This window comes from Staurois parvus, unplaced genomic scaffold (genome assembly GCF_062004578.1).
Source record: "Staurois parvus isolate SC_StPar_1 unplaced genomic scaffold, SC_StPar_1.0 ptg000023l, whole genome shotgun sequence".
Lineage (NCBI taxonomy): Eukaryota > Metazoa > Chordata > Amphibia > Anura > Ranidae > Staurois > Staurois parvus.
Window position 1 is genome coordinate 1,690,127 of NW_028317819.1, and position 20,307 is coordinate 1,710,433.

Below are 20,307 nucleotides of genomic sequence, written 5' to 3' on the forward strand. Positions count from 1 at the left end.
TAGGCCATCACTGATAAATTCTGGTTCTACCTATGTTGTTCTTATTGAATGTACCACATGTACACTGCAATATATTGGTAGCACAACATTGGAGCACTTTGGACCTGGATAGGGGAACATTATTGCAATAGTGGCAATTCCAATGGCCATTATGTATCACATGTGTCCAGGCACTTTTGAGAGGTGCATGGGGGTGATATGAGAGCTTTTATTTTTTGTGGCATAGAGAAAGTTTGTTCTGGGAAGACGGGAGGTGATAGACATAAAAAACTGTTAGAGTGAGAGGATTGGCGGATATATAAGATGCAGACCAGCATCCTGGTGGTTTGAATCACAGGTGGGACATGGACCTGTACCCCAGATAGGCAGGTGTGACATCATTTTATTTTGCGTAAGCCTGCCTCCCCAAGCCTGTACACCGTGTTCCAAATTATTATGCAAATGATATTTTTCTCATTTACCTAAATAATTGATGTAAATAACAGTCAGCATAATTCTCATGTTATCAACTATTAAGAGTAGAGATGAGCGAATTTCTCAAAAATTCGATTCGGCTGATTCGGCGAATTCCAGTGTGAAATTCGATTCGATGCGAATTTCTTCGCTACGAAGATGACTTATAAAAAGGGTTTCTAGGCTTCAGAGAGCCTTTAAATTAGTGCAGAACACTGTACCTTTAATTTAAATGCCCTTGGAGATGAGGAAAGAGAAGGAGAAGGAGAAGGAGAAGGAGAAGGATGAGAAGAAGGAGAAGGATGAGAAGAAGGAGAAGGATGAGAAGAAGGAGAAGGAGAAGGATGAGAAGAAGGAGAAGGAGAAGGATGAGAAGGAGAAGGATGAGAAGAAGGAGAAGGAGAAGGATGAGAAGAAGGAGAAGGATGAGGAGAAGAAGGATGAGAAGAAGGAGAAGGAGAAGGATGAAAAGAAGGAGAAGGATGAGAAGAAAGAGAAGGATGAGAAGGAGAAGGATGAGAAGAAGGAGAAGGAGAAGGATGAGAAGAAGGAGAAGGATGAGAAGAAGGAGAAGGAGAAGGATGAGGAGAAGAAGGATGAGAAGAAGGAGAAGGATGAGAAGAAGGAGAAGGAGAAGGATGAGAAGAAGGAGAAGGAGAAGGATGAGAAGAAGGAGGAGAAGGATGAGAAGAAGGAGAAGGATGAGAAGAAGGATGAGAAGAAGGAGAAGGATGAGAAGAAGGAGAAGGATGAGAAGAAGGATGAGAAGAAGGAGAAGGATGAGAAGAAGGATGAGAAGGATGAGAAGAAGGAGAAGGATGAGAAGAAGCAGAAGGATGAGAAGGAGAAGGATGAGAAGAAGGAGAAGGAGAAGCAGAAGGAGAAGGATGAGAAGAAGGAAAAGGAGAAGGATGAGAAGATGGAGAAGGAGAAGGATGAGAAGAAGGAGAAGGAGAAGGATGAGAAGAAGGAGAAGGATGAGAAGAAGGAGAATGATGAGAAGAAGGAGAAGGATGAGAAGAAGGATGAGAAGAAGGAGAAGGATGAGAAGAAGGAGAAGGATGAGAAGAAGAAGGAGAAGGATGAGAAGAAGAAGGAGAAGGATGAGAAGAAGGAGAAGGATGAGAAGAAGGAGAAGGATGAGAAGAAGGAGAAGGAGAAGGATGAGAAGAAGGAGAAGGATGAGAAGAAGGAGAAGGATGAGAAGAAGGAGAAGGAGAAGGATGAGAAGAAGGAGAAGGAGAAGGATGAGAAGAAGGAGAAGGAGAAGGATGAGGAGAAGGAGAAGGATGAGAAGAAGGAGAAGGAGAAGGATGAGGAGAAGGAGAAGGATGAGAAGAAGGAGAAGGATGAGAAGAAGGAGAAGGAGAAGGATGAGAAGAAGGAGAAGGAGAAGGATGAGGAGAAGGAGAAGGATGAGAAGAAGGAGAAGGATGAGAAGAAGGAGAAGGAGAAGGATGAGAAGAAGGAGAAGGATGAGAAGAAGGAGAAGGAGAAGGATGAGAAGATGGAGAAGGAGAAGGATGAGAAGAAGGAGAAGGAGAAGGATGAGAAGAAGGAGAAGGAGAAGGATGAGAAGAAGGAGAAGGAGAAGGATGAGAAGAAGGAGAAGGATGAGAAGAAGGATGAGAAGAAGGAGAAGGATGAGAAGAAGGAGAAGGATGAGAAGAAGGAGAAGGAGAAGGATGAGAAGAAGGAGAAGGATGAGAAGAAGGAGAAGGATGAGAAGGAGAAATGGATCCATTTATGGAAACAAATAGATACAATGTTTCAACCGCTGTATGGAAGGACAGTCCCAGAACTGTCATTAATAGTCTATTTCTGACAGTTCTATGACATTCCCTCCATACAGCGGTTGAAACAGCTGTATGGAGTGAATGTCCCAGAACTGTCAGAAATAGACTATTTATGACAGTTCTGGGACATTCACTCCATACAGCGGTTGAAACATTGTATCTATTTTTTTCCATAAATGACATTCTGCAGATACACTTAGAGGAGCGCTGCAGATACACTTTTTGCCGGCTTGGAATTATTCTTATTTTCATCCTACTTCTTCTTTTTCTTCTTATGAGGATGAGGATGAAGAAGAAGAAGTAGGATGAAAATAAGATTAATTCCAAGCCGGCAAAAAGTGTATATGCAGCGCTCCTCTAAGTGTATTTGCAGAATGTCATTTATGGAAAAAAATAGATACAATGTTTCAACCGCTGTATGGAGTGAATGTCCCAGAACTGTCAGAAATAGACTATTTCTGACAGTTCTGGGACAATCACTCCATACAGCTGTTTCAACCGCTGTATGGAGGGAATGTCATGGAACTGTCAGAAATAGACTATTAATGACAGTTCTGGGACTGTCCTTCCATACAGCGGTTGAAACATTGTATGTATTTGTTTCCATAAATTACATTCTGCAAATACACTTAGAGGAGCGCTGCAGATACACTTTTTGCCGGCTTGGAATTAATCTTATTTTCATCCTACTTCTTCTTCTTCATCCTCATCCTCATAAGAAGAAAAAGAAGAAGTAGGATGAAAATAAGATTAATTCCAAGCCGGCAAAAAGTGTATCTGCAGCGCTCCTCTAAGTGTATCTGCAGAATGTCATTTATGGAAAAAAATAGATACAATGTTTCAACCGCTGTATGGAAGGACAGTCCCAGAACTGTCATTAATAGTCTATTTCTGACAGTTCTATGACATTCCCTCCATACAGCGGTTGAAACAGCTGTATGGAGTGAATGTCCCAGAACTGTCAGAAATAGACTATTTATGACAGTTCTGGGACATTCCCTCCATACAGCGGTTTCCGGCAAAAAGTGTATGTGCAGAGTTCCTCTATTCTGCAGATACACTTAGAGGAGCTCTGCAGATACACTTAGAGGAGCTCTGCACATACACTTTTTGCCGGCTTGGAATTATTCTTATTTTCATCCTACTTCTTCTTCTTCTTCTTCTTCTTCTTCTTCTTCATCCTCATCCTCATCCTCTTCTTCTTCTTCTGAGGATGAGGATGAGGATGAAGAAGAAGAAGAAGAAGTAGGATGAAAATAAGATTAATTCCAAGCCGGCAAAAAGTGTATGTGCAGAGCTCCTCTAAGTGTATCTGCAGAGCTCCTCTAAGTGTATCTGCAGAATAGAGGAACTCTGCACATACACTTTTTGCCGGCTTGCAATTATTCTTATTTTCATCCTACTTCTTCTTCTTCTTCTTCATCCTCTTCTTCTTCTTCTGAGGATGAGGATAAAGAAGAAGAAGAAGAAGAAGAAGAAGTAGGATGAAAATAAGATTAATTCCAAACAGGCAAAAAATGTATGTGCAGAGCTCCTCTAAGTGTATCTGCAGACTCCTCTAAGTGTATCTGCAGAATAGAGGAACTCTGCACATACACTTTTTGCCGGCTTGGAATTATTCTTCTTTTCATCCTACTTCTTCTTCTTCTTCTTCATCCTCATCCTCATCCTCTTCTTCTGAGGATGAAGATGAAGAAGAAGAAGAAGTAGGATGAAAAGAAGAATAATTCCAAGCCGGCAAAAAGTGTATGTGCAGAGTTCCTCTATTTCTGACAGTTCTCTCACAGCTTCTTCACATGTACAGTGGTTGAAACATCTGTATCCTAAATGTAAACTAATAGATACAATGTTTCAACCGCTAAACATGTGTTCCTTCTGTCAGAGAACTGTCAGAAATAGCGGAGCTCACTGCAGGGACAATTTTGCCGGCTGATCGGGAAATGTTCGATTCGCGCACCCGAAGTAGGCAAAATTTCGGTTTCGCCGCGAATCGAATATTTCCTGAAATTCGACTCGAATTCCGGTTCGCCTGGTTCGATTCGCTCATCTCTAATTAAGAGTACAAGAGTTTGTTTGCAAGATGTCAGAATAGTCTCCCAGAGCTGGTCTTTGGATGTAAACTACCTCCCACCCTCATAGATCTTTTGCTTGAGGATGCTCCAAAGGTTCTCAATAGGATTGAGGTCAGGGAAGGATGGAGGCCACACCATGACTTTCTCTCCTTTTATCTCCATAACAGCCATTGATGCAGAGGTATTCTTTGCAGCATGAGATGGTGCATTGTCATGCATGAAGATGATTTTATTACGGAAAGCATAGTTTTTCCTTCTGTACCAGGGAAGAAAGTGGTCAGTCATAAACTCCACATACTTTGCAGAGGTCATCTTTACACCTTCGGGGATCCTAAAGGGACTGACCAGCTCTGTTCCCATGATTCTGGCCCAAAACATACCTCCACCACCGCCTTGCTGACGTTACAGCCTTGTTGGAACAGGGTGGCCATCCACCAACCATCCACTACTCCATCCATGTTGACCATCCAGGGTTGCACGGCCCTCATCAGTGAACAGGACTGTTTGAAAATTAGTCTTCATGTATTTTTCTGCCCAATGCAGCCGTTTCTGCTTGTGAGCATTGGTTAGTGGTGGCCGAATAGGTTTATGCACAGTTGCAAGACTCTGGAGGACTCTACACCTTGATGTCCGTGGGACTCCAGAGGCACCAGCAGCTTAAAATATTTGTTTGCTGCTATGTAATGGTATTTTAACGGCTGCTCTCTTGATCTGATGCATGGATCTGGCAGAAATCTTCCTCAATGTGCCTTTATCTCTACGAACCCGTCTGTGCTCTGAATCAGCCACAAATCTCTTAATAGTGCGATGATCACGCTTACGTTTTCATGAAATATCTAATGTTTTCATACCTCGTCCAAGGCATTGAACTATTTCACTCTTTTCAGCAGCAGAGAGATCCTTTTTCTTCCCCATATTGCTTGAAAATGGTGCTCTGCTTAATAATGTGGAACACCCTCCTTTAAAGTTTTTCCTTATACTGGGCTCTCCTGTCAATCTAATTATCACAGGTGTCCGAGATTGTTTTCCATGATCAAAAGAGCCCTGACACACAATGCCATCCATGAGTTAAACTGAAAAACAAAATATTTAATCTTTGTGACACTTAAATAGAATTTGCATAATAATTTGAAACGCAGTGTAGATGCATTTATACATGTGTTTTATTATTTATTTTTTCATGTTGCGTGCTGCATATACATATCTATATTTTTGTTTCTCTCCATTTGATATTAGATTAATATTTCCCTTTATACAGTATCGCATAGTTTTAGCATGTGTTTGTTTCTGTTTGTGAGATGTGTACCTAAGATAGGCAGGTGTGACATATTTTCATTTTGCATCCGCCTGCCTTCCCAAGCCTGAAGATGCATTTTACATGCAATTTATTTATTTATTATATTTGGTACTGCACAAGTATATCTAAATTTAAATTTCCCTCCATTTGACATTACATCTATTTTTCCCTTTACCCAGCACTGCATAGTTTTAGCATATGTTTGTTTTCATTTGTGAGATTTACTTATGCTATGTCTACTGTGTTCTTTTTGTGATGCATACAAGTAAAGGGTTCACATCGTATAGGTTTTAACTCTTTGTAGGCTTTCCTTAATACAGTAGGCTTCCTTTTTGTTATATGTTTTACGAATGTGTCTGTATAAAGTTTATTGAACTCATATGTTTTGTTTTTTTAATTATGTTCTTAATCAATGTGCACTAATTAACTACTTGCCCTCCAGAGGATTTACCCCCCTTCCTGACCAGGCCAGTTTTTGCGATATAGCACTGCGTTAATTTAACTGACAATTGCGTGGTCATCCAACGCTGCACCCAAATTACATTTATGTTATTTTTTCACACAAATAGAGCTTTCTTTTGATGGTATTTAATCACCTCTGCAGTTTTTATTTTTTACACTATAAACAAAAAAATACCAACAATGTTGAGAAAAAAACAATATTTTTAACTTTTTGCTATTAAACCTGTCCAGTAAAAAAGTTTTAAAAATCAAATTTCGTCATAAATTTAGGCCAAAATATATTCTGCTACGTCTTTGCTAAAACAAAAACCCAATACGTGTACATTAAGTGGTTTACGTGAAAGTTATAGTGTCTACAAATGGCTGTGTATATACTGGAATTCATTAACTGTCACTGACATTCCCAGTGACACTAATACAGTGTTCAGTGCTAATAAAAAGCACTGACACTGTACTACTGACACTGGGCAGGAAGGGGTTAACATCTGGGGCAATCAAGGGGTTAACTGTGTGCTGTTTTACTGTGTGCTGTGTGTGTGCTTTACTATGTAAACACATTGCTGTGTATTGCTCTGCTATGCAGAGCAATACAAAATAGTGTGCAGGAGCTGGCCGGGTACAGGTGGACAATTACCGGCTGGGACCTGTTGATCGACAGCTGAAGCTGCCAATGGTGGCAAGCACACGCCCCCTAACTGGAAATGCAAAATCATGTATATATATGTGATTTTGCGTGGCCCTGCCTCCCTGTAGCAGTATTTCTGCTATAGGGCAGTGGGAAAGTGGTTAAGCAGTGTAGAGTTTAGAGTATGTGTTAGTCATGAATAAATCATGAATAAGACCAGTTTGGCTGAAACGCGTTGACATTTGTGACTGTCATCTGTTACTCACCAATAAATACAAGATTGCAGAATATACACCGGAAAGCCAGCTTTTCCTTGCTTATAAGGTTCATGTACATGAGGATTCAGCTGCTTCTGCCAGAACACCGGCAATAAAGACACATCATAACACTGGGAGGTAGTAGCACCTACTTTCATGTATTGAGGTTGGGTGTTCTGACTTTGTTGATCTGCATGTATGTTCCATGTCAGTGACTCAAAGTATTGAAAGAAGAGAAAGCAAGACAACAAGCATTTTAAAAGGAGGTCAGTAATGGCAGCCTCCATATTTTAGAACATATTTAATACAATATATAAATGTGTAGATAAAACACAAGAGGGAGCTCTTGATTGCAAAATGCAATTACTTTGTCTGTTTCTTAACAGCTGTTAAAACTGAACTCCAGGTAAACAGTTAAATACACATGGGAAATATATATACAGGATCTGTTTAACCAGACAAAGGGTTTGTATTTCTGTCCATCAGGATCTGAGATTTACAGAGATCTGGCACACAGCACAGCCCTATTTGGCAGTACAGGAGACCAGATATTTTCTCTGCTGTAGTTACAGGTCTTGTCCCCTTTCCCCCTTCAACCCGTGGCTGGAAAGTGAGTGGAGAAGCAGAGGATTGATGAGCTAACTTCTCTGTCACTCTGCTGTCCTCCTATTAGCATTGTCTTTGTTAGCCTATCAGTACTGCAGCACAACTGACTGGCTACTGTCACTGCTTCTCCCTCTCCCAGGTTGAGCTTCATTGTACAGGAGATTGCAAGAGGTGAATACCAAGTCAAAATCAGATACTTAAAGTGTTACTAAACCCACAACAGTAAAATCAGTCTGTATATGCAGTAGAGCATGCTTGCTATACTCACTGTGGAACCTAAGGGGTTAATCCTCTGCATTGTGTAAAAACGCTGTTGGATCCTGTCTTCTGTGATCCTTTTCATATTCTACTGTCCCCAATCCATCTGCTGATAGAACCGAGCCTTGGGGGCAAGCTGCACATGCTCAGTTTGATGTGTATTGCTAGAGAGTTATTTTTTTCTTGGGAGGGTGCATGTGATCAGCACAGTACCAATCAGCGCTGTTCAGACAGAGGGTCAGGTGTTATGCAGCCTCATGGGACAATCATGGGAGAATGAAAACTGCTCCTGCAGGCTTTAACCAGTGCTTTTCTGGACACTGATAGAAGTCACCAGACTGCTATATACTGCTGATGAGAAAAGATATTTAGCAGTTTATATTTACTAAAATAATTGCATTTCCATGTTCTGTGTACTGTGGGAGAACAGATATAGTGAATGCAGAGTCCTGGGTTTAGTAATATTTTACATTCTTTGCTTTAAAAAATACATTTAGTGATGTATTAATGAATACTGAGCTGCATTTGCTTCGTTTAGTATTAGTAGTTTACTATTGGTATCTCCAATCTTAAACAGTATACTCTAATTTTACCAAAATACTTTGCCAGTTTAATTTTTCTGCCTGTGTGAGCCATTATCAATGCAAACAGTTTCCAAAAGCCCCTTACATACAATGCAAAGATTTTAAGATTGGTTCCTGGAAATGACCCTAAAATTCCCCTAGTTATCCATAATTAAGCATTAGTATTTTTAATTTATTAAATAACATTTCCATGGCTTCATTTCACTATGCCACAGCTAAGTAGATGTATACCAGGAAAGAAAATTACATAACAGGTATTTCTTTGTTCTAGTCTATGCCATTAGTCAGCATGGTGATGTAGGAGTTGTGGGGACAAGCAAAATAGTAAAAATGAATGTTTATGTAGGCAGCATTGCAGTGTGGTAGACAACTGAAAACACAATAGAGAATGCATAATTATAAGTTATAAGACACATGTCTACACTGGTTAAAGAAAATGCTAATAATTTTAAAAAAAAAGTTAGTTTGAGGCATGTTGTGTATTTGCATATGCCTAGATTACAAATGCTGAAGTCCTACAAAACCAGCATTGTATTCTGCATGACGTACCAACGATTTTTACACAAGTATTTGCATCTGTCAACATGTAGTATACATATTGCAGCCCCTACAATTTGTTAACCATTAGTAATAATGAGTCTAGTTAGAAAGGTTTTCACATAAGATTTAAACAACTTTCCAGCATTCACATACATTTTCCAAATATAACGTGTGACTTGGGGGGTGAAAGTTGTATGAATCCTGTATGAAAAAGTTTATAAATATTATATTTAAAAGCAAAACCGAAAATCTGATATTCTCCAGACCTTCCCTGCAGGTGAATCTCCTGGTGCATATGTAGGGTTATTGATTCACCAACATGTTTTGTGAAAGTTACATTTACTGCTTTATAAATAAGGCCCATAATATACGGTGTGTGTGCCTATAAGGTAGATAAAGGTGACATGTTTGAACAAACAAGGGAAAATATCACCAGCACACCGAGGATCACCAATATGAGTCCAAACGTTTTAATGAATGATCACATAGTTACAGCAAGGCAATGTTTCAGAGTCTCGCAGGACCCCTTCATCAGGAATCATGCTCCGAAACGTTGCCTTGCTGTAACTATGTGATCGTTCATTAAAACCTTTGGACCCATATTGGTGATCCTCGGTGTGCTGGTGACGTTTTCCCTTGCTGATTCTGTTCGGTTCCAGCCGATGGTCGCTGCAGCACCCACTTATACAAACAGCCATTTTTAACTCAGGAACGTGTGCGTTTGGATTGTACACTTGCATGCTTGAACAAACAACACATAAATTGGCATGGTGTATTAATTCTTATAATTTAAATGAACAAAAATGCAGATTTGTCACTTAGTAAGAACAGCCCTACATTTAGCACCACTTCAAATCCATTTTGGTGTTCCAGGTTAGGTGCCAATTATTGCAACCTCCTTAGGAAGTATGCAGGTGGAACCTGTTTTATTTAAAACTCATATATCTAAGGTCTGGTTTTCTCTTTTGAAATGTGTGCCATCATGACAAGATCAATAGAGCATTCTGTTTCTCTTGGGCCGGGGGGGGCAGTAAAAACAGACCCCCTCACCTAAAATGTAAAATAGATGGAAATGGTAGTGGTAGAAATTTTTCGAGTTGCTTTGGGGCCTGGGTAGCTTCCAGTCAGCTATAAATTCTGAATCATATCAAAAGCGTGCATGATGAGAATGTGAAGCCTTCTGTCTAAAAGTCGAATTTCAATCAGATAATGGAACTTTCAACAGGATAATGATCCAGCGCAAACTAGCAAATCCACCAATGAGTTGCTCAAAAAGAATAATTGGAGTGCTATAAACTGGACTAGTCAAATCCATGATTTGAATTCCATTAAATTGTTTTTTTTTTTTTTTTTTGGTTGAACTGAATGGACTTTTGTCTTTATTTCAGCCAGACTAACTATATGTAACTATGAAATGTTGTGGATGGGATTTGAAACAGCAATTACTGCAAGAAACCCCTCAATGGAAAATGCCTTAATTTGCATGTTTTTTGTGAAGTGGTCAGCAATGTCACTGAGTCTATGTCAGTGACTGGTAGGCATTTAGACAAAAAGCTTACAAAAGGGGCAATAACAGTTTCTAAGGCCAAGGGTGTACTTACTTTTTCCAGAGTACGCCATTACATCTATTAATATTTTTGTTGAATGATCTATACAGTAAGAGATCCCAACAATATGAATAAAAAAATCATAATTAAAATTTAGCAATTTTTTAAATGTAAATGTTACAGCATTATTATGCCACTAGAAGGACCTAGAGTGCAATTTATACTATTGTTCTAAATGTAACAAGTGTGGCACAGTATCTATGTCAGAGTGATACAATGTATCATTTCCATAAAGGTACACGGTTAACCTTAAGCCCTGGTTCACACCAAATGTGATTTCAAAGTGGTGCAATTTGGTCGCATTTAAAGGGCAACTTCAAAGTAGCGCTGATATAGTCACAAGTGTGACTTTAGTGCCAGTTAAATCGCACAGAAGTGGTGAACAAGTAATGCAGGAACTATTTTTGAATCATGCTACTTGAAATCGCACCTATTAAGACAGTGTCATAGAAATACATTAGATTCAACTTCAAATGCAATTTTTAAATAGCATGTCACACTTGAAGTGGCAGCATTGTGAACCAGAGTTAAAGCTCCATTTACACTTGTGACTTGTCATGCAAGTTTGGACATCGAAGATGCAGCCCATTCTTTTCAATAGCATCAATGCAAATCAGTGTGACTTTGAAAAGCATTGTATTCTGCAAGATGTACCAACGATTTTTACACAAGTATTTGCATCTGTCAACATATAGTATACATATTGCAGCCACTACAATTTGTTAACCCTTAGTAATAAGGAGTCTAGTTTTAAAGTTTTTCACAACTTTCAAGCATTCACATTTCCAAATAGAACATGTGATAGACAGTGTCATAGAAATTGTCATGCAAGTTTGGGCATTGAAGATGCAGCCTATTCTTTTCAATAGCATCAACGCAAATCAGTGCATTATTTGATGCGACTTTTGATGTGACTTTGATCTATAGAGTGTTCCAAAGTTGCATTGGAAAATGTCCAACTTTGGAGTCGCGCAAGTGTGAATGGATTTTTAAAGCAATTCTTCAATCTATTTGGCCAAAATAAAAGTCAGCAGCTACAAAAACTGCAGCTGCTGACTTTTAATAAACTGACATTCCCCTGCCCAAGGATCCAACGCCATGCTCACCAGAGTCAGTTTCTTCACTGGTCTTCGGTCCCTAATGCCGGCATCTTAACTGTGGGACTCTTTGCAACTTCACAGCTGGCAGCCCACTGCGCATGCGCGAACCACACTGCATTTACTGAATAGTCCTGCAGCCTTCTGGGACCTGTGACAGGGGGGCACAATAGGTACTCCCCCCCCCCCCCCAAGAAAAAATATGTGGAAAAAGATATATGGGGGGCGGAGGAGGAGGAAGAGCAGAACTTCCCCTTTTGAGTGACATTGCACTATAACACAATGACAAATTAGAAAAGATAAAAGTGATCATAAAGCAGGAAATGCATTGATATATCTGTTAGCAGCCCTATAAAAGTTTATTCACAATAAAACAGCAAAAAAACAAATGTTATGGAATAATGAACGTATACTGCATAAGTAAGTACATATATAATGATTAAAAAATGCAATTATTAAATCATAGTACTCAAAAGGTGTGTGCTGGGGGGTAATAAATACCAAAAAACTATCTGAAATAAGTGTTGTAAATGGTTATGTGCAGAATAATATACCCTCCAGAAGATTTGCCCCCCTTACTTACCAGGCCACTTTTTGCTATTCAGCACTGTGCTATTTCAGCTGGCCATTGCACGGTCATGCAATGCTGTACCCAAATTAAATTGATGTCCTTTTTTCACACAAATAGAGCTTTCTTTTGGTGGTATTTGATTACTACTGAGTTTTTTCTTTTTTGTGGAATAAACTAAAAAAGCCCCAAAGTTTTTAAAAATAAACGTCATTTTCTATTTTGTGGTATAAAAAATATCCAATAAACTCAACGTTAGTCATAAATTTAGGCCGAAATATATTTTTCTACATGTATTTGGTAAAAAAAAATCTCAATACATGTACTGTATATTAATAGGTTTGTATGAAATGTATAGTGTCTATAAACTATGGTATATACAGTATACTGGAATTTATGTCTTTTTACTTTTTGACTGCCTATTACATTTCTTGAGGTGCTAAAATGCAGTACAAATGCCCCCCCCCCCCATTACCCCTTTTTGGAAAGTATACACCCCAAGAAAATTGCTGAAAGGCATGTTGAGTCAATGGAAGATTTAATTTTTTAGCCACAATTTTTGGGAAAATGACAATTTTTTTTTTTTTACACAAAGTTGTCATTTAAATGTTATATTACTCACCTATGCCATGGCTATATGTAGAATAACCCCCAAAAACATATTCTGCTACTTCTCCTGAGTATGGGGATACCACATGTGACGGCCTATCCACATGCAAGCCTCCAAAATCCAATGACCACTTTCAGGCTTTCAAAGGGCATATTTCCTCATATCACTTCCTCACTACCTATCACAGTTTCAGAGGCCCTAAAATGCTAGGATAGTACAACACCCCCCAAATGACCCCTTTTTGGAAAGTAGACAATCCAAGGAATTTGATAAGAGGCATGGTGAGTATTTCACAGATATCATTTTTGTCACAGGGTTTAAAAAAGAAAAGAAAAAATACATTTTTGTTTTCTTTCTTCATTTTGCCCAGAGCCGCTGCTCGCCTGCACAATTTGGGCAGGCGGTTGGCAAGTAGTTAAAAAAAAAAAAACCCTTTAAAAAATTGTAAAATATATTCTCAATACAGTATTTTTTATTTTATTTATTATTTTACTTTTTTACTGATTGTTTTTTTTATCAGAGTAGTACACTTTTCCTTCCACTTCACAATTATGTGTCACTTTGTGTTGGTCTATCACAAAAAATCCCAATAAAATACATTTATGTTTTTGGTTGTAACATGACAAAATGTGGAAAATTTCAAGGGGTATGAATGCTTTTTCAAAGCACTGTATACAATTTGTATATAAAAGAATCATCCTCTTTAAAATAATCACATTTTGTTGATTTGCAGCCTGAAATGAAGACAGACACAGTTTTTGTTTTATCCAGCTGTAACTTATATCCAAGCAAAAGATATATTAAGATAAGAAATTAAAAAATTCAAAAACAGAATCACTGAGTTGGAAAAAGGATCACCCCCTTGTGTCAGTATTTTGTTGAACCACCTTTTACTTTAATTACAACCTTCAGTCTATTGTGATATGTCTCTATTATCTTTGCATATCTAGACTTTGCAATATTTGCTTACTCTTTGTAGAACTGTTCAAGTTCAGTTACATTTAATGTTGACGGTTTGCGGACTGCAGTTTTGAAGTCATTCCACAGATTTTCAATGGGTTTAAGTCTGGGCTCTGCTACACAGAAGCACCCCCAATAACAGGTTATTTCCACCTCCATGCTTTATTGTAGTAATGGCGTTATTTGGATGGTGAACTGTATTGGATTTCCACCATAGCATTGAGGCCAAATATTTCAATTTTAGTCTCATCTGACCATAACACCTTTTTCCATGTGGCCTCGAAATCTTCAAGCTGTGTTTTGGCAAAGCTCAGTCGTGACTGCATGTGGCCTTCCTTGAGGAGTGGCTTTATTCTTGCAACCCTCCCATGCAAGCCACATTTGTCACCAATCCACAATTGGTGACATTGTTGTCACATGCACACAATGACCACTCTTTGTCATACATTCTTGCAACTTCTTCAGAGCTGCTGTAGGTCTCTTGATAGCCTCTCTGACCAGTTTCCTCCTGGCTCTTTCATCCAGTTTGGGTCTGTGTTGCACCAAATACCTTTCACATAATAGGTTTCACTGTGCTTCTAGGCATTGATAAACCCTTTGCATTTTTTTTGTATCCATCTCCTGACTTGTGCCTGTTCACAACTTTTTACTGGAGATCTTTTGACAGTGCCTTGCCACCCATAGCTGATTGTTTGCTTCAGTTGCACTATCAGGGACTGAAATGCTCCAGGGAAACTCTTATTATGCTGAGCTAATCAAAATGACCACAACTGATCACAGCTGAAAGTCAAATCACTTTGTGTGCCATTGAGAAGGTGACTAGCTACACCTGATTGAGTTTTCAAGTCATTTCGAGGAGGGGGTGATCCTTTTTCCAACTCAGTCATTCTGTTTTTGAATTTTTTAAAAATGTTTCTGATATGTTGGTGTTATATCTTTCCTTTGGATGCTATAAAGTAAATACAGTTGGATAAAACAAAACTGCAAGGCAGCAAAATGTGATTATTTTAAAGGGGGGTGATTATTTTCTATACACACTGTATATATGCATTTCCTGCTTCATAACCACTTTTATGTTTCCTAATTTGGCCTTATAAGGATCATTTTATACGTCTCTGAAACATATTATATTGTATCTATCTGAAATTGATACTGTGCCAAATATAATATAAACTGTACTCTAAGTCCATCTAGTGGCAGAACAACACTGTTACAATTACATTAAAAAATTACTAGTATTTTAATTTTATTGTAAAAACATAATTATGATTTTGTATTCCTATTAATGGGTTTCTAGGAGCAAATATATGATAATTAAGCTACTCCTTTGACGATGGTGTGTGGGCAGTTGTTGTAGGGCATCACATTCAATGTAGCTTAATAAAAAGAGTTTTGAGAATGGACTTTAAAAGGTATCACAGAAATTCAACAGTTTACATAAAAACGTATAAATTTAATAATAATAAATAAATGTTAAAAATGTATATGTTTACATACATAGTAATAGTGCATAAAAATATGTCCTGCATAGCTAGATATAGGCAAGAGCATACAACTCCTTCCAACTTAAAGTGTTACTAAACCCAGGACCCTGCATTCACTATAACTGGTCTTCCACAGTACACAGAACATGGAAATGCACTATTGTAGTAAATATAAACTGCTAAATACCTTTTCTCATCAGCAGTTAGAGCAGTCTTGTGACTTCTATCAGTGTCCAGCAGAGCATGTTAAAGCTTGTAGGAGGAGTTTTAATTTTGCTCTAGGAGGATGCAGACCCCTGGCCTTTGTCTGGACAGTGCTGATTGGTGCTGTGCTGATCGCATGCACTCTCCCAAGAAAGAAAACCTCTCTAGCAATACACACCAAACTGAGCATGTGCAGAGTGACTCCACATGATATGTCTTATAAGGAGATAGGAGGGGGAGGATCAGAGAAGACAGGATCAAACAGCCTTTTTATACAATGCAAACATTTAACCCCTTAGGCTCCACAGTGAGTATAACAAGCATGCTTTACTGCATACACAGACTGATTTTACTGTTGTGAGTGTAGTAACACTTTAATATAGCCCCTTAGAATCCCAATATTTTGTACCAAAATATTAATTAAAATAGAAGTTGACAGATTAGCAATTGATGGATAAGCTGGGATGTTTAAGGGAGAAAGAGTATCAATGCATTTTGTGGGAGTATCCCACTTCTTCAGGAGAAAATTGGGAGATGAAAGGTTCTGGAATTAAGCAAAATAATAGGACAGTATACACTAGCAAACAATAAACAAGTCCATATCAGCTTATATATACAAGATAATGTATGCTACCTGTGCACCAGTAGATCCACAGGAACATCTCGGAAGGTAAGGACAAACAGAGAGCAGTGCTGGGGGAGGAGCACAAATAGCCAGTAATCAATACATCTGTCTGTTGTAAAAATACCAAATGATAGAGTAATGAAAAAGATATGACCTGTCTTATCTTTGTCATTACTTTATCACTTGGTATATTTACATCAGGCACTTATATTACTTACTGGTACATTATAAATATATAAATGTAAGATGAATGAATGAATCGGAAGCCCTCTAAGGCTTCCTGTTTATTCACAAACTGAAGCATGGTTACACAAATTCATGCGTGAATGGACACAGGAGTGATCAGTACTGAAAGCTCACTGTGTTCATTCAGGAAAGGGAGGAACCTGAAAATATGGCATATTTACTGCCCCCCACTCTCCATCTTGAAATAATCTCACTGTGTGCCCACAGCAGCTACTGGCAGAAGAGGAGAGGGGAAGTCGGCAGTTCTAAGGGGGCTCACGGGGAGGGGGAGGGGCAGACAGGACGGAGGTGGAGGCACACAGGGGATAGATAGATATTCATGTTTGTAATAGTTCTCTAAGCCGTTATAATACAAAAATGAGTTGATGGTAATTCAAGTTATCTCCTTATTAGTATGTAGTGTGTAGAAAAATGGACATATGGCCTGAACCTTCTACACTAATATGTAGATGTAGTGCTATACACAGTTGTAAGTTGGTGTAGGAACTGTTAATATGTTTTGTGTTAAAAAGGTATATTTCTGGGTTCTATCCTCCCAATTTATTACAGCCCCTCCATGTCCCATGCTGCTGAATTATAATGCAGGTGGAGCTGGAGGTGGGGTGCAGATGGGAAGGAGTAAGGAGTGATCTGAGAACAAGTTGGATATAGTTGTGCTCTGGACTAGCATGATTTCCTCTCAGTGGGCCCTTCTGAGTGGGTTAAAGGATGGTCTTTGTACTTGAAAACATGTCAGTTAGGTGGTAGTTCCATTTGTTAATGTTTATACCGGAGTCTCCCCATCTTGGGTACTAGAGTTATGAATTGTATGCCATTATGTGGAAAGTATTAGTTACCTTCACTCATCTTTGCCTCATCATTGTGTGGTATGAGGATAGATGAATGGGGGCCCTATTGACCTGAACACAGCTGATGAATAACTAAGGCAGTGGTTCTTAACCTGGGTTCGATCGAACCCCAGGGGTTCGGTGAGTCAGTCTCGCGGGTTTGGCGGAGGTGAAAACCCACACCCGACTCATATGATTCGTGCAGTAAATATTCATTATTATGTTTTTGTTTTTGTGTGAAAATCATGTTTTAATGGTTTTGTTCTTTGTTCTTAACGGTTTTGTTCATTTTGTGCACCTATGTATAAATATATACCTAAATATATACCTATGTTTTGAATTTTAAAAATCATATTTTATTTTTCCAATTAAGAAGGGTTCGGTGAATGCGCATATGAAACTGGTGGGGTTCAGTACCTCCAACAAGGTTAAGAACCACTGAACTAAGGGGAGATGGAAGGAGGAGCAGCCAACTAAGGAAGGAAGCTGTGATGACCTGGTGAAGGAAGCAGTGATGACCCAGTGACAGAAAGTCCTGATGGTGGGGTGGTCCACATGATCTGGGATGCACTCCTCTGGGCAGCTGCTGCACTTGGGTCCTTAGCTGACCTGTAATCACAGAGTGACAAGACCTTCCAAATACAGTTATGTGACCTGTTTGTGCCAGTGAAATGTTAGGTTTTGCACTTTCCCTCCTGAAATGTCTTCATATCAGAGCCTGATCACTGCTGCACAGTCATCTGGAAAGTGAGGATTCCTTCCATGGTAAGGCCCATAGCAAGTCACAACAACCTTGTTGGTCATACTGATTGCCTGTCCATACATTTGTTTGGTCTCAATTAAAAAGGAAGATTGGAAATCAAGAATGGCATGTGCAGAGTGCATTTATCTATAGCAACCAAATATAGTTCAGTTTATGCAAGTCTAATTGAGGAATGATTTTGACTGCTTAATATGGTTGACTATAGATTGGCATCTCATTCTCGACTAACTTCCTATTATTGTTTTTCCCAGGGTCCCCAGTGCTGCTCAGACCTGGCCATATCTTATCATTATGTGGATGCAGAACTCATGTACACCTTGGAATATTTCACCTACCACCTGAGGGCATATGGATACCAGTACCGTTACCAGCCATCATTACCAGAAAATTCAGACAGACTTCAGCATTTTAGTTCGAATGTGACCAAAGCAGGAAATATTTTTTAACCATGTTCAACTACAGAGAAATGAAAAACTAATATTTATCATTGTTATCCTCACAATTTATGTAAATTGGTCATCTGATACACAATGCTATACAGGGTCACGTGATAGCACTGAGAATCCTGGTGCCCAATATGTGGCCCACTAGCACTCTGCATGGAGCTCATGACGTCTTTGGCTATGTCAGCCTCCTAAAGCACTGGCGGAGCACCAAGTACAAGGAAGAGAAACAAACCATCTGTGCATTGTAGTGTTCTGCCTTGAAAAAAGGTTCAGGTCCATTTTTTCTGTACACAATGGGGTATCAGTCTTTAAAGCCTATGTGTAGCTAAAATAAAAAGCAGAAAAAACAGCGCAAGGGACCTAACTTACAGTAGGATGTGTCCCTTGTGCTGATTCCTCTACTGTTAGTAGAAATTCTCCACTGTACATTACCCCCCACTGCTGAAATTTTCTCATGCAGCAGAAGTGGGTACAACTAAGGGGCTGTCACAAGCTTTCATTAAGAGAGCCCGATTATGCTTGCTCTATTCATCAGGTTACTTCAGGTCAGACTGGGTGACTCAGCAGGTTGGGACTTTATTGCCTCCACCTGGTTCTGGAGGCCCATGGAAGCTTCCAGAAGCCAGTGGCCAGAAAGAGTGGTGACCTAAATCTGAATGTTTATGGGAGTCTGACCAATCCCAGACTAAGAGACCCTGGTAGTGTGGTAAGACTAGCCCATGAATAAGTTAGAGCCATTCTAGCAGGGGAGTCAGGTGGAAGATGCAGTGCCAAGGAGGCTGTTTGTGGCCTGGGAGGGATTCCCTAGCTCTAACAGTGGCTTTGCCTCCCAGCTGGGCTCGAGCTAGCTCAAGGAGATCCTTTTAGCATCATGGTATGAACAGGAACCTTGCCTGGAGCAGTGAGAGCAAAGGGGACATCAGCACATCCAGGGGTTCACTGGGCGAGAGACTTTCGTATGTAGCAAGCTTTCAAAGAATGGTACTGTGCTTGACCCTTTATCTTTGTCCTGGGAGATCTTCAAAACTGCCAGGAGTGCTGGTAGTGTCTGCAGGCTGTTGAGCTGGGAGCAGTTCTACAGGGGAGAGAAGATACTTCTGCATGTAGTTTGCAACAATCTGTGCTAACTTTCAAAGGGGCCTGAGAGTTTCTAGTCCATAAAGATCTTTTTCTACAGTTCCCAAAAAGACTGACCATATCCAGGGAGAATAACAGTCCAGGATCATTCTCTGTACATAGGAAGGAAGTTGTCCCCATCCAAGTAATTTCCCCTAATAAAATAACATAAACCAAGCTCATGGACTGTTCATTGGTTGTGGATGCAAGTGTGGAAAAATGCATGTTGCCTGGCTGTACAAAGCTTAGGGGGACCCAGAAACACAGCGGCCCTCAAGAGGTAGTGCTACAATTGCAAAACTAGAGCACTTACACTTTATTTTTGATACAGACTCTATTCCTCAAACCTCACTTTACATGGATTGGGAAGCACACAAATCCTTTATCAGAGGTACTCTAATAAACCAGGTACTGTGCAGCGAGCCAAAACCGTCATTTTGTCTATAAAGACTATACAGAGAACAAGAAAACACTCTCATCAGGTATTGGTGTGAAAATAATAAATAGGTGCATGTGCTTCTTGCACAAACAATAGGTGATTCGTGCTCTGTGCTCCCCACCTGTGTGACCACTAACTCACCAGCTATATTGATCTCTTATAATGAAACAAGAGTCATTCATACCTCTGAAGATGCCCAGTGGGAGGGGCGAAATGCGTGAACTCCATGCCCAAGAGGGTTTAAGGCAGTGCTGGAAAATAATAGTGGCCACATAAAATATTGACACTTTGGGCCCAATTTGGACATTTTCACTTAGGGGTGTACTCACTTTTGTTGCCAGCGGTTTAGACATTAATGGCTGTGT

At 39.5% G+C, this 20,307-nt stretch overlaps 1 protein-coding gene across 1 annotated transcript in view; it reads left to right on the forward strand.

The window, feature by feature from the left end:
- The window catches only part of LOC149472087 (glycoprotein-N-acetylgalactosamine 3-beta-galactosyltransferase 1-like), a 34,756-nt gene extending 15,076 nt beyond the window's left edge, over positions 1-19,680 (forward strand). Inside the window, exon 3 of the mRNA XM_089692679.1 lies at positions 18,193-19,680. Coding sequence (XP_089548805.1) covers positions 18,193-18,387 — 195 coding nt within the window. The 3' untranslated portion in view covers positions 18,388-19,680. The remainder of the gene's footprint in view (positions 1-18,192) is intronic.
- Positions 19,681-20,307: the final 627 nt, after the last annotated feature.